The following is a 15,406-nucleotide window of genomic DNA, read 5'->3' as shown; positions in this document are numbered from 1 at the left end:
TGTATACCACTTTAGTGCATCAGTGTTGTGTATTGCTATGTAAGTAAATGATATTATTTTGGTGTAATTCCAGGGCTGTTTGATCCTGAGTGATGAGTTAAACCATGCCTCTTTGGTGCTGGGTGCTCGGCTGTCTGGAGCCATCATCAGAGTCTTCAAACACAACAGTGAGTATAGGAAACTAGCGTCATGAGTGTTGTCAAAGACAACCCTGCTTGATCACCATCTGTCTTACCTCAGGCAGCTCTCTACAGTAAACTTACAGATCACAATGGGACCTAACCTGCTCCATACAATCAACACAACACTAAAGACCAACTGTCTTTCATTAGAAGCTCTACTCTCTGTGTGAAGCTGTTTGTTGACCGTACGTTAGAGGCTGAGCACACGTAGGCCATGGCACCATCCATCCCCAGCCACCAATCTACTGTTCCTCCCTTTCTAATAAGACATGACTCTGTAGTTAGGTGTGTCAGGTAATTATACAAATACTGATATTCTACATCTTTCATGCCAGTGTTTGTTTAGTTTTTCCTCATTGCTCTTCCTGACGGACAGGGGAGATATAAAGCATAAACACTCTGTGTTAGCCAACCATCTTGTTGTTGTCTTGCTTTGGGATACAACATCTAAACATTCAGGTACGTAGGCTGCATTATTCAGACCCTTTCTATGTTCTGTCTGTCTCTAGATATGGTGAGTCTGGAGAAGCTGTTGAGAGACGCCATAGTCCACGGCCAGCCCAGAACACACAGGCCCTGGAAGAAGATCCTCATTCTGGTCGAAGGAATATACAGGTAGTGTATCTTTTTTTTTTAGAAGTGTCATATGTACAGCTATCATCTGCATTTTTATTCTGCATTTCTATTGAACTTTCATTAATGAGTTCAATAAATAATGGGAATAACCCCAGCTGAATCAGATGCTGACGATACATGTAAGAAAACCTCTCTGCAGACTCCGCACGGTCTAGTCATACAGTTAGGAACTATTTTTACTGGGTGTAGCTGGACGTCGACTGAATCATTTACTAGTATTTTGCATTTTATACAAATAATAATAAAATAAAAATAGTGTGACTTGAGTTATTTTTTAAGGTACTTACTGTAAAAGTCAAGTCAACCAATCCATAATGATCAGTATGGTTCTTGGTAAAGCTGCCTCTCCTTAATCAATATAGTTCACTAATGTGTCGTTAAAAATGGTCTGACACACCCTTGGGGATCTAGAGAAACACAGTCATTGACTTCTGACTGCAAATAAAGATCAAGAAGAAAGATGCACTTTGCTTACATTGTTTTAGATTACACATAGGGCGACTTATTCACCTGTCTTAGTACGGGTGTGTGTTCATTTTCCAGACACAACAGTTGATCCACAGAATGTTTATAGTGTGTGTGTGTGTGTTTGTGTGCTGTGTGTACGTGTTCATGTCGTGTGTTTCTCCCTCTGTCTCTCCTCCCTCCACATCTCACCATTCTCCTCTCCTTCTCCAGTATGGAGGGATCCATTGTGCGTCTGCCTGAGGTGATAGCCCTGAAGAAGCACTACAAGGCCTTTCTCTATCTGGATGAGGCTCACAGCATCGGGGCACTAGGACCTCACGGTGGAGGGGTGGTCGACTACTTTGGTCTGGACCCCAAAGATGTTGACATCATGATGGGAACGTTCACGAAGAGCTTTGGTGCTGCTGGAGGGTACATCGGAGGAAAGAGTGTGAGTCGGCTGTCTGACAGGGGTCAGAGGTTAAAGGTTAGGGGAGGTCATGATGGGGGTGTTTACCAAGAGCTTTAATGCTGCTGTAGGATAGATTGGAAGAAAGAGTGTGAGTCGGCTGTCTCCAAAAGGCATTCCATTAACTGGCTGAATACTGGACTAGAAAGTAGGGCTAAGTGACTCTCCAAAATATCTGGGATTAGGATAAATGTTCTTGGCAGGATGCCAAGACCTCTGAAGCAGCACTCGGTGCTGGAAACACCAAAACATTCAGTTGCAACAGAGCTATGTGCAGTGGTCCACCCTTCTAACACTGAAACTGCCTTGGGTGTTTCTCACATAGATCATCTCCACTGACATGAGTCATGACATCAAGTATATTGCCAGGTCGCAGTTGTAAATGAGAACTTGTTCTCAACTGGTTTACCTGGTTAAATAAAGGTGAAATAAATAAATAAATAAAAATAAATATTATGAGTGGAAGCCTTTAATATATTCGGGGATGGTTACTGATACAGTTTACTGAAAAAGTTTCGGTGTGGTGGTTTCTTCATCAACAGGACAACCCGGTTTCATAATTGCCCAATGATATGAGACATTTCCCACAGTACTTACTGAAAACAGGTTTCCATGGCTCAGTTGGACCATGTTGTTTGATTTCAGAATAGATCCCATACTGGCTTCATTCTTTCTGTGTGTTATATTAGAATGACAATGGTCTCTTCTGTCCCCCATAGGAGTTGATAGACTACCTGCGGTCCCACTCCCACAGTGCTATCTACGCCACCTCCATGTCCCCTCCCGTGTCCCAACAGATCATCACTTCTATGAAGATTATCATGGGGGAGGACGGCACTACTCTGGGTGAGTTTACCCAGCAAGCCTCCCTCAGCTGGGAGGGACCACACTGTGTTGCTGAATGAGAACTAGTTAGTATCTCAAATCCTGCCATCAGTTACATTTGACCCCTTTTTATATGTACACTGAACAAAAATATTAACGCAACATGTAAAGTGCTGGTCCCATGTTACATGAGCTGAAATAGAAGATCTCCGAAATTTCTCTCAAATGTTGTGCACAAATTTGTTTACATCCATGTTAGTGAGCATTTCTCCTTTGCCAAGATAATCCATCCACCTGACAGGTGTGGCATATCAAGAAGCTGACTAAACAGCATGATCATTACACAGGTGCACCTTGTGCTGGGGACAATAAAAGGCCACTCTAAAATGTGCAGTTTTGTCACACAACACAATGCCACAGATGTCTCAAGTTTTGAGGGAGTGTGCAATTGGCATGCTGACTGCCAGAGCTGTTTCCAGAGAATGTAATGTTAATTTCTCCACCATAAGCCACCTCCAACGTTTTAGAGAATTTGGCAGTACATCCAACAGGCCTCACAACCCGCAGACCACGTGTAACCACGCCAGCCCAGGACCTCCACATCCGGCTTCTTCACCTGCGGGGGAGGGGGGGTGCTGAGGAGTATTTCTGTCTGTAATAAAGCCCTTTTGTGCGGGAAAAACTCATTCTGATTGGCTGGGCCTGGCTCCCCAGTGGGTGGGCCTATGCCCTCCCAGGCACACCCATGGCTGTGCCCCTGCCCAGTCATGTGAAATCCATAGATTAGGGCCTAATTAATTTATTTCAATTGACTGATTTCATTATATGAACTGTAACTCAGCTCCTGGAGAGCTATAGAGTGTTACTATCTGGTTAGGTAGTTCTCTGGTTATAGGTTACTGTCTGGGTAGGTAGTTCTCTGGTTATAGGTTACTATCTGGTTAGGTAGTTCTCTGGTTATAGGTTACTATCTGGTTAGGTAGTTCTCTGGTTATAGGTTACTATCTGGTTAGGTAGTTCTCTGGTTATAGGTTACTATCTGGTTAGGTAGTTCTCTGGTTATAGGTTACTATCTGGTTAGGTAGTTCTCTGGTTATAGGTTACTATCTGGTTAGGTAGTTCTCTGGTTATAGGTTACTATCTGGTTAGGTAGTTCTCTGGTTATAGGTTACTATCTGGTTAGGTAGTTCTCTGGTTATAGGTTACTATCTGGTTAGGTAGTTCTCTGGTTATAGGTTACTATCTGGTTAGGTAGTTCTCTGGTTATAGGTTACTATCTGGTTAGGTAGTTCTCTGGTTATAGGTTACTATCTGGGTAGGTAGTTCTCTGGTTATAGGTTACTGTCTGGTTAGGTAGTTCTCTGGTTATAGGTTACTATCTGGGTAGGTAGTTCTCTGGTTATAGGTTACTGTCTGGGTAGGTAGTTCTCTGGTTATAGGTTACTATCTGGTTAGGTAGTTCTCTGGTTATAGGTTACTGTCTGGGTAGGTAGTTCTCTGGTTATAGGTTACTATCTGGGTAGGTAGTTCTCTGGTTATAGGTTACTATCTGGTTAGGTAGTTCTCTGGTTATAGGTTACTGTCTGGTTAGGTAGTTCTCTGGTTATAGGTTACTATCTGGTTAGGTAGTTCTCTGGTTATAGGTTACTGTCTGGTTAGGTAGTTCTCTGGTTATAGGTTACTATCTGGGTAGGTAGTTCTCTGGTTATAGGTTACTGTCTGGGTAGGTAGTTCTCTGGTTATAGGTTACTATCTGGTTAGGTAGTTCTCTGGTTATAGGTTACTATCTGGTTAGGTAGTTCTCTGGTTATAGGTTACTGTCTGGGTAGGTAGTTCTCTGGTTATAGGTTACTATCTGGGTAGGTAGTTCTCTGGTTATAGGTTACTGTCTGGGTAGGTAGTTCTCTGGTTATAGGTTACTATCTGGTTAGGTAGTTCTCTGGTTATAGGTTACTATCTGGGTAGGTAGTTCTCTGGTTATAGGTTACTATCTGGTTAGGTAGTTCTCTGGTTATAGGTTACTGTCTGGTTAGGTAGTTCTCTGGTTATAGGTTACTATCTGGTTAGGTAGTTCTCTGGTCCTGGAGAGCTATAATGGTATATGCGTTTGTTAAAAACCCCCACTGAAAAACATGATTCAGTCATCAATACTTAATCATCAAGAGCTTCCTTCATGTGTTGAATCTGGGCCAAAGGATTGATTACTGCTATACACAAGGTTTTTACTTGCATTAGGTGGTGGCTGGCACCACACAGTGTCATTACCACCAGTAACCGCAAGGTGGCAGTACAGACCTGGAAAGCATTACTGACCTTTGACTGACTTTATTGATACTTGCTCACAGGAAAACTGAAGAAAAGCAGAATTTACATTTGATAAAAATATGCACTTAAAATACATTAAGCTGTGTGTGGATTCTTCCATTCTAAAACTAAAACACGAATACAACATGAAATGGCTGTTGAGTCCTCTGGTTAAACTGTAGTTTTAAACTAGTGAAAGTTGGGTCTCCTGTCTGGTCCTACAATAGAACACAATCTCCTCTCTTCAACCTGAGTTCTGTCATCAGGTACAGTGGGGTTGACGGTCACTCCTACACACACTGTACAGCAAACATCTGGAAGCAGCTCTCCTTCCCAGCTCAGCCCATCCATAGTATATGTATCTCTGTAGCACCAGGCTGGGTTAAAACCTCCAGTCAGTCCCCTGCTTCCCTCAGGGTTCTGAATGATTGAAGCCTGTGAACTGGTAGACTTTCCCCACATATGGCTTTCAAATGTCTGTCTGTCTGTATGTCTGTCTGAGCTCCACTGTGTGTGTGTGTGTGTGTGTGTGTGTGTGTAAGACTTCCAGCCGTGTACAAAGCGACGTACCACAGTTCTCTCAGGAGTTCACTGTGCCCAACACACACGCAGAAACCCAGGCTAAACCCAGCGAGGGTCCGGGTCACTCCAGGGTTGTGTTACTCGTAACAGGGAGGTTCCTCCCGTCTCCTACCAAGGTAGTTTCCCATAATCACAGATCTACGATCAGATTACTCTATACCCAACCCTAACATTAACCAATGGGGGATGAAAACATATCTGATCCGATATCAGTGGATAGGGACAAAGTGGGCCACAGTACTGAACTGATGGATCTGCACCGTCTCAATGGTCCAGAACAGTCTCAGACAGACACAGAGACACATGGAAATGGCTGATCTCACAGTCTTGACCTAATCACTTGACAGTTTTCTCAGGAAAGAGTAACGTTGGCAGTTTGATTGATTGTTCACAGCCTCATGTGTTTGAAATTCAAGCCTTTTGAAGTTACTGCCATGGTTAGATCACTAGGAGAGATAGTAAGGCTGTGAATGTATTGGCCATAGTGCTTTTTGCCAGAATGGCTGACTGGGTTTAGAATCTCAGCCTAGATGACCCATCATACTGAAACATCTCCATTACACAACCAGAATGACTTTCTCTGGTTTGAAGCTCAAATCAAATATCTGGATAGGACAGACAATTAAAATAAATATTTCATATCAGGGTGGGACAGGGAACAGTCAGGACATTCCTACCAGAGAGCCCGTCAATATAAAAGGAATGTGAAACAAGTGGAAAGCGATTCCTCCTGAAAAATATCCCTCTCTTTTTTCAGCTTAAATCACTCTACAGTTCTCTCAGAATGGTTTTGAATTCCTGGGCTCAGGGAAAAAAAGTGTGTGAATTTAATTTCAGACTTGTGTCTTAAGAAACTTTGAAGCTGTATGTTTCTGTCTTTCAAAATGAAATGGCAGATGCTGGTATGGAGCTTTTTTCTCATATTGCTGAACTCACACCAACACCTGTACCCACTACCCAGGCCTAGTGAACAGGCCGGTACTACCGCCTAAGACCTAAGAGAGGTCCCCTGGCTGCCAGCTTGTTTCTGCCCTCTTGCCAACTCCTTATGGGATTAACAATGACAATGGAGAAGGAACAAACTCAAACCCATCAGGCGATAAGGGAGGGACTAGAATACAGGGTGTGAGCACCAGTCCTTTTAATGGGTGTGGTTTACCTGTTAATGGTTTTACTGGTTAATGGTTGTAATCACTAACGGTTTAACAGGTTTACTAATGGGTTTACAGGTTAATAGATTAAATAGAGAATGGTTTCATTGTGTTGTTTCCAGGTGGGGTTCGTCTGAGGCAGCTGTCAGACAACACTACGTACTTCAGGAGGAAACTGCGAGAGATGGGCTTCATCATCTATGGCAACGATGACTCTCCTGTCGTACCAATGATGCTCTACATGCCCGCCAAGATAGGGTAGGTCTGGTAACGGCTAGTTAGAGATGGTTACCACAACACACCAAGATAGGGTAGGTCTGGTAACAGCTAGTTAGAGATGTTTACCACAACACACCAAGATAGGGTAGGTCTGGTAACAGCTAGTTAGAGATGTTTACCACAACACACCAAGATAGGGTAGGTCTGGTAACAGCTAGTTAGAGATGTTTACCACAACACACCAAGATAGGGTAGGTCTGGTAACAGCTAGTTAGAGATGTTTACCACAACACACCAAGATAGGGTAGGTCTGGTAACAGCTAGTTACAGATGGTTACCACAACACACCAAGATAGGGTAGGTCTGTTAACGGCTAGTTAGAGATGTTTACCACAACACACCAAGATAGGGTAGGTCTGGTAACAGCTAGTTAGAGATGTTTACCACAACACACCAAGATAGGGTAGGTCTGGTAACAGCTAGTTACAGATGGTTACCACAACACACCAAGATAGGGTAGGTCTGTTAACGGCTAGTTAGAGATGTTTACCACAACACACCAAGATAGGGTAGGTCTGTTAACGGCTAGTTAGAGATGTTTACCACAACACACCAAGATAGGGTAGGTCTGGTAACAGCTAGTTACAGATGGTTACCACAACACACCAAGATAGGGTAGGTCTGGTAACGGCTAGTTAGAGATGTTTACCACAACACAAACAACACACCAAGATAGGGTAGGTCTGGTAACAGCTAGTTAGAGATGTTTACCACAACACAAACAACACACCAAGATAGGGTAGGTCTGGTAACGGCTAGTTAGAGATGTTTACCACAACACAAACAACACACCAAGATAGGGTAGGTCTGGTAACAGCTAGTTACAGATGGTTACCACAACACACCAAGATAGGGTAGGTCTGGTAACAGCTAGTTACAGATGGTTACCACAACACACCAAGATAGGGTAGGTCTGGTAACGGCTAGTTAGAGATGTTTACCACAGCACAAACAACACACCAAGATAGGGTAGGTCTGGTAACAGCTAGTTAGAGATGTTTACCACAACACAAACAACACACCAAGATAGGGTAGGTCTGGTAACGGCTAGTTAGAGATGTTTACCACAACACAAACAACACACCAAGATAGGGTAGGTCTGGTAACAGCTAGTTACAGATGGTTACCACAACACACCAAGATAGGGTAGGTCTGGTAACAGCTAGTTACAGATGGTTACCACAACACACCAAGATAGGGTAGGTCTGGTAACAGCTAGTTAGAGATGGTTACCACAACACACCAAGATAGGGTAGGTCTGGTAACGGCTAGTTAGAGATGTTTACCACAACACACCAAGATAGGGTAGGTCTGGTAACAGCTAGTTACAGATGGTTACCACAACACACCAAGATAGGGTAGGTCTGGTAACGGCTAGTTAGAGATGTTTACCACAACACACCAAGATAGGGTAGGTCTGGTAACAGCTAGTTACAGATGGTTACCACAACACACCAAGATAGGGTAGGTCTGGTAACAGCTAGTTACAGATGTTTACCACAGCACAAACAACACACCAAGATAGGGTAGGTCTGGTAACGGCTAGTTAGAGATGTTTACCACAACACACCAAGATAGGGTAGGTCTGGTAACAGCTAGTTACAGATGGTTACCACAACACACCAAGATAGGGTAGGTCTGGTAACGGCTAGTTACAGATGTTTACCACAGCACAAACAACACACCAAGATAGGGTAGGTCTGGTAACAGCTAGTTAGAGATGTTTACCACAACACAAACAACACACCAAGATAGGGTAGGTCTGGTAACGGCTAGTTAGAGATGGTTACCACAACACACCAAGATAGGGTAGGTCTGGTAACAGCTAGTTAGAGATGTTTACCACAACACAAACAACACACCAAGATAGGGTAGGTCTGGTAACAGCTAGTTAGAGATGTTTACCACAACACAAACAACACACCAAGATAGGGTAGGTCTGGTAACGGCTAGTTAGAGATGTTTACCACAACACAAACAACACACCAAGATAGGGTAGGTCTGGTAACAGCTAGTTACAGATGGTTACCACAACACACCAAGATAGGGTAGGTCTGGTAACAGCTAGTTACAGATGGTTACCACAACACACCAAGATAGGGTAGGTCTGGTAACAGCTAGTTAGAGATGTTTACCACAACACAAACAACACACCAAGATAGGGTATGTCTGATCAGTCTGCCACGTCACATCTTGGTCAACCCACACTGTTTTAGTGTAAATAACCGCAGTGAACATGATCAGATTGTTTCTCTTAAATTCACTTTTCTCTGACACGATCAACATGGCATTCCTCAGTCAGTCACAGAATAAACAGATTGTTCACACATTGGTCACATGGTCTCTAAACCCCGCTCTCTGATTGGTTCTCTCTCAGGGCGTTCGGTAGAGAGATGTTGAAGAGGAACATTGGGACGGTGGTGGTTGGCTTCCCGGCCACGCCCATCATAGAGTCCAGGGCCAGGTTCTGTGTGTCTGCCGCCCACACCAGAGATATGTTGGACATGGTGAGTCAACCAATCACAGACCACACAGTCAAAGGACTCCTCCCCCTCTCCATGGCACCATCTCTGTCTGCATCTTACTGGTTATTTTTCAGAAGTGTTCTTCTGTCAGTCTCTCACTCAATAGGGTTTGTGTTCATCACTAGTTATATTCTATTAAACTCTCTGTGGTGTTAGTATAGGAAGGAAGGAGAATAAGCTGCACACCTCAAGTCTCTGTGGTCCTAGAATTAGGTCCAGTCCAATTGATGGGAATGGTTATGGTTGGTTACAATCATATGTCAATGGTTAGAATGTATGGTGAATACTTTATTTATCCTTTGAGACAACAGCATCATCATTTTAATAGCTGAAGGAATCCCTCCACATCTCTTCAAAGCAGTGAGAGTGACTGACTGACACTTTCCCAGTAGTCAAGCCTGTCTTCTGACTGTCAGGCCTGATGTGCTGCGGGTATGGACGACAGGAAAGGCATTTCAATATGTGCTTTATTAGAGTGGGTGAGAGGGTTCAGAAAGGATTTTTCTTTGCCTGGCGCAATGGAACCAACAAAATCCTCCCATAATTGCCAAGGCCACCCATCTGGCACACCCAGGCAGGTTTTTTGGAAGAACACATACTATTTGAACCCAGTTGTGGGTGGGAGTGACTTGGAAGGACGACAGCACAGGCCATTACTACGGTTGAGCAGCGAGCTCTGACATAGTTTTATTTAGACATAGTCCAAGGACAGTCCATTCATCTTTTTGATGAGTGTGTCAACACCGTTTTTAATAGTCCATCACATCAGCTTCAACTTGTTGAAATGTATGAAGACACTTTGTCTCTCTCTCCTCTCTTTACTAAATTCAGAGAAGGTATAAAAAATAAAGAAAATAGAAAGTCGAGAAAGGTCGATTGTTTCCAGGTGGGTTGCGGACCGATGGTATTGCAGGACAGATAGCTCAGTTGTGTTTTCTTTGTTCACCCTTACGCAAATGGCCCCCATTTTTCTTCACTAACAATTTCATCAGGTGAATTTCAGGGTTCAGCAACCCTCACAATGCTGTAATAAACATCACCCCCCCCCCCCTCCCCCCTTGTAAGCTTGTAATTTCTCCACAGTAAGGGATCTTGCTTCTGAGACCAAATGTAATGGATCCAGCACTCTCTCTTACTGTTGTTGATCTTCATGTTGTGTAGCTTGTCATTTCTCCACAGTAAGGGAGAAGTAGCTTCTCTTCATTCCAATTGTTGTTGTTCTAGCTTCTCTCCTCTCTTCCCCAGGCGTTGGAGGCCATCAGTGAGGTAGGGGATGTCTTACAGCTGAAGTACTCCAGACACCAGAAACATCCTCATCTCCCCTCTTCCCAGGGTTCATGGTCCTCCTGAGGAGAGTCTGCTCCAGGAGCCCAGCCACGTCAAGCCTTCTGTCATGTAACTAACTGAAACGCCTGCACTAGTGTAAGGTCCAAGTTGCCTCTAGATGCTGGTCTGATCTTGTGTCAGTTTAGCATTTCCCCCCACTAATAGTTAAGTTTAGGATTGGGGGAGGGAAAGCTGATTCTAGATCTGAACCTAAGGGAAACTTCACCAGGTCTGAAAAGTCATCATGAGCCCCTATGGTTTTCTTACTGTATCTTAACTTATTGTGAATTTATTTTGAGTTTGGACCTAAACGTTAAGTCTTAATTATGTCTGTGTGCTTTATGGAGTCTTCTAGTGCAATAATATCAAGATTACATTTAGAAGACACTCTTATCCAGAGCGACTTACTGGAGCAATTAGGGTTAAGTGCCTTGCTCAAGGGCACATTGACCGATTGATCACTTATTCGGCTCGGGGATTCGAACCAGCGACCTTTCAGTTAATGGCCCAACACTTTTAACCGCTAGGCTACCTGCTGCGGTTGTTAGAAGATATTTTAAGCTTTTAAGACAGGAGGGAGTAATCAAGGGGTCTGAAACATGGAACATTTTCATATTCAAATATACAGGTTTGGTTATACCAATGGTTGGTTACTGACAGGAGTTATATAACAGACAAGAAAGTAAATAAATAATATCTATCATTCATTACATTAGTAGAGCACTCTCTATATGGGTAAAATACCCCCACCCTACATAAATATAGGGCTTCATATCACATGAGGTACATCAAGTGTCAACTTTTATTTATTTATTATTAACTTAAAGCTTTCCACTCTAATCAGTGTTTTATACTTGAATATTATCACTGGGTCCTTTCTCTAACCAAATCAATGTATTGTATATTATCTACTGTTTATAATGTAAATTAACAGGTGAAATCTTAACTTCTTTGACCTAGCATCGTAGCTAGTCACCAATGACAGAGCTCCTTTCCTAGCTCTCTCTGTAAGCTACATATCACACCTGGCTCATGTTCATTAGGGCACATCTTAGCCAAAACAAGCATTTCTTATTGGACAAGCCCCGCTAGTCCCTCCCCGTTTCAGTTAGTTTTGTGCCTAATGAATACGACGATGCGTTGGGAAAAAGCCCTTTGAAGAGCTGACATTTTGTGAATGTTTTATACAGTATATTGCATCTTATTTTCAATCATTTTTCAGCCTTTAATATTTAGTGTTTACACCTCCACTGGAATAACTTGAGCCCAAATGTCTTCAACATTTTTGAAATGCTCTAGAGTCTTAAACGTATCGATAGCTGAAGATTCTCTAATAATGCTATAAGATTAATTAGAGCTCTAGAGTCCAATGTATTGATAGTTGAAGATTCTCTTAATACTGCTATGGGATGAATCAGAGCCAGGTCGTGTTGTGTGTTTCGTAGGATCGGTTTCCTGGAATAAAAAAAAAATGTATATTTCAATGGAGATTCTTGGCTTCATCTGTGTCCGGGGAAACTGACCCTTACTGAAGAGACATGTCATGTGATGTGAATCTCTAACTGTATATTTTAACCTAAGTGCTTATTATATCATTAACAATCCAGCGCTGATGTCTTCTTACTAAACAATGACACGCTGGGTTGTAATGTAACCTAACTGTCTATCTGTATGTATGACGATGCTGCATCCTAACCATGCTTCTCTGATGTACAGATATGTCCTTATTCGGAAAACACTTCCTATGGATACCCTCTGTAAGGTATTATAAGTGCATCCATAATGCCTTATGAGCTATGTATAATGCATTATAATGCAGAAAGTAGGTTTAATATAGGACGTGTTACCCCTTTTTATTTATTACAAATGCCCTATAGTTTTTCAATCTGCCTTATTTTGTGGAAGATGTTTCTAATATAATATAGTATCTCTTGGTGGCAGCTCTACTTATTTTCCACAGGGGTTCTTCTAAATTCCATTTCAATTGAACCAATTCAGCAAGTCAAATTTCATGGAATTTCAGTTTTGATTTTTTGGGAGGATTTCAGAAAACTATTAGAATTGCAGTTTACCTCCTAAATTGACTTGATTTGTAATGGAATTGATCCCAACCCTGATCCAGAGTAACTATGTACGTGTGTGTGTTAGTAACCAACGACCCGTCTTCAGTATGAATACTACTGACAGGCATTGGAAATGCACAGATGATGTAGCCTCACTGAAACCACAGGCTTTACGGCTGGCTAACGACTGCTTGGTTTGAAGGAACCGTCTTTTTGCCGCCGAGTGTCTGTCTCACAATGATTCTTCTTATCTAACATGGCATTCAAGAATTAGCAGATTTGTTTTGGCTGGCTTGTATATTTGTTTTGATTTTTAGTTTATTTTGTGTAAATTATATATTTGATTTTCCATGGGTCAACCTATGAGTTATTTCAAGTGTAATATTTTCATTTGTCAAATATCCGGTTTGTAGTTAATTTGTGTGAGTGTAGCTGAGGCTAGCACTGTGATCATTCCACCACTACAAGCTCCTTTTTAAACTATCACTGACATTCAAAGTGTCTAGAAGTTGTTCAGGAGTAAAACTGAAACCTTGTTGCTTATACATTGTAGTTGGTTCAAGCTGGGTGGGCCCATGTAGAGTCTCTCTGAGTCCCAAATGGTACCCTATTCCATATAGTGCACTACTTTTAACCAGATCCCTAGTCAAAAGTAGTGCACTATATTGGCAATAGGGCACTATTTGGAATGCCTGCTCTGTATCCTGTTCCCATCTCTATTGAGGCAGGATGTGATTGCTCATATCCAGCAACATGATCTCAGGAAGGTTGTTAAGATTTCAACAACGCAAATAACCTTAACAACAGATGTAATTAATCACTGGCCCATTTTCAAATGAAAAGATTAAAAAGTCCTTTTGATGTAAAATGACATTATTTAACCAGCCATGGGAGAGATTTGGGAACTGACCTACTATGTACGCAACTGTATTAAACCGGTCTGTTATCAGTAGGCTTTTACCCATGGCAAGTTCAATGTTTGGAGATAGTTCGGGTTGAAAGATAAACCATTTGATGAGGTTTTTGAAGCAATGGGGTGTGTTAACCGTGCTGTTGGAAACGGTGCTAAGATTAAATCATTCTTTGTTTGTATCAAGCTCTTGGTTAGATTTGTCTTTGGCAAAGGTCTTATACATGAACACAATGTGTAATGTCATCTATCGGAAAGTCTTTACAGAATGAAACCATTAAATGACTTACAACTTGTTTGTATCTTAAAGAAGACGTCTCTGATTTATTCTGTTTATTTTTAACTACACACACACACACACACACACACAGTGACCTATAAATAAATGTATCTACCACTATGACTAACACCAACATCTGTATTTCTGTGGAAATTGGAATTGATAGAACTTATGATTCCGTGAGATGGTGTGTGCTTGTCCTGCTCATTGTAGAATTGAGGAAATATATGCATCTCATTGAAAAACACCTCTTTCCTGTATGATTCAAGATTTCCGATAACATTTTTTGTCAGTCCCGAAAATGTCTCCAGTCCTTTCTATGTTCTTTCCTATAGCTGTTTATTTTTTCACCTTCTCTGTTCTGTCTTAACATCTGTGGATATTTATCTATTATTCTGAGAACAAATGTGGTCAGTGTCTGTTTAGATGCATTCCACACACAACTCATTTGTAGTCAACTTAGAACTGTAGAACTCACTATAGATGCGCACACATCGATGTGGCCAGAAGCCATGCTTTGTTATGATTCGGAATGGTCAGATAGCAACAATGCAAGAAGCTGCCATGTGGGGAATCGTAGGTGGCTCGTTTCAGCTAGTTTTATATTTTTCTCAGACTCGCATCGCATGTGGCAAGGGCTACAGACTATCGCACACTAAAAAGGCAAATCAAGCTGTGCGGTGCCCACCGACGGTTTCCTCCCAGACGAGCTTTACACATTCTATGCTCGCTTCGAGGCAGACAATACCGAGCCATCCAGGAAGACTCGCCGCTCCGGGACGACCAGGTGCTTTCGCTCTCTGAGGCCGACGGTGAGGAAAACTCTCAAAAGAGTGAATACTCACGAAGCCGCCGACCCCAGATGGCATCCAGAGTGTGTGCTGACCAGCTCGCAGGTGTCTTCTCGGACATCTTCAACTTGTCCCTGTCCCAGGCTGTAGTCCAAATGACTATCGCCCCGTCGTGCTCACCTTGGTCATCATGAGGTGCTTGGAGAGGCTGGTCATGGCCCACATCAAGGCCACCATACCAAGCACACTGGACCCAATCCAATCTGTCCACCGCTCCAATAGATTCATGGATGATGCCATTTTCCATCACTATTCACACTGCTGTAACACATCTGGACAACAGGAACACCTATGTGAAAATGCTGTTCATTGACTACAGTTCAGCATTCAACATTTATTGTTCCTTCCAAGCTCGACACCAAGCTCAGAGCCCTGGGTCTGGACACCTCCCTCTGCAACTGGATCCTGGACTTCCTGACGGACAGAGCACAGGCTGTGAGGATTGGCAACAACACCTCCTCCACACGGACTCTTAACACAGGTGCCCCCCAGGGGTGTGTCCTCAGTCCTCTGCTGTACTCCCTGTTCACCTACGACTGTGTGGCTTTACACGACATCAAGTTTGCTGACAACACC

The 15,406-nt window shown here is 42.7% G+C and overlaps 1 protein-coding gene across 1 annotated transcript in view; it reads left to right on the top strand.

Moving 5' to 3' along the window:
* LOC311106503 (serine palmitoyltransferase 2-like) overlaps nt 1-14,013 on the top strand; it is a 31,713-nt gene extending 17,700 nt beyond the window's left edge. The window contains exons 6-12 of the mRNA XM_084148851.1: nt 74-167; nt 692-797; nt 1,497-1,716; nt 2,454-2,580; nt 6,719-6,854; nt 9,253-9,382; nt 10,646-14,013. Coding sequence (XP_084004977.1) covers nt 74-167; nt 692-797; nt 1,497-1,716; nt 2,454-2,580; nt 6,719-6,854; nt 9,253-9,382; nt 10,646-10,750 — 918 coding nt within the window. The 3' untranslated portion in view covers nt 10,751-14,013. The remainder of the gene's footprint in view (nt 1-73; nt 168-691; nt 798-1,496; nt 1,717-2,453; nt 2,581-6,718; nt 6,855-9,252; nt 9,383-10,645) is intronic.
* Nucleotides 14,014-15,406: the final 1,393 nt, after the last annotated feature.

The sequence above is a fragment of the Coregonus lavaretus genome (assembly GCF_964263955.1).
Source record: "Coregonus lavaretus genome assembly, chromosome: 31".
NCBI classification, from domain to species: domain Eukaryota; kingdom Metazoa; phylum Chordata; class Actinopteri; order Salmoniformes; family Salmonidae; genus Coregonus; species Coregonus lavaretus.
The sequence above is the reverse complement of the archived record's forward strand: the minus strand, read 5'-3'. Positions and strand labels throughout refer to the sequence as shown.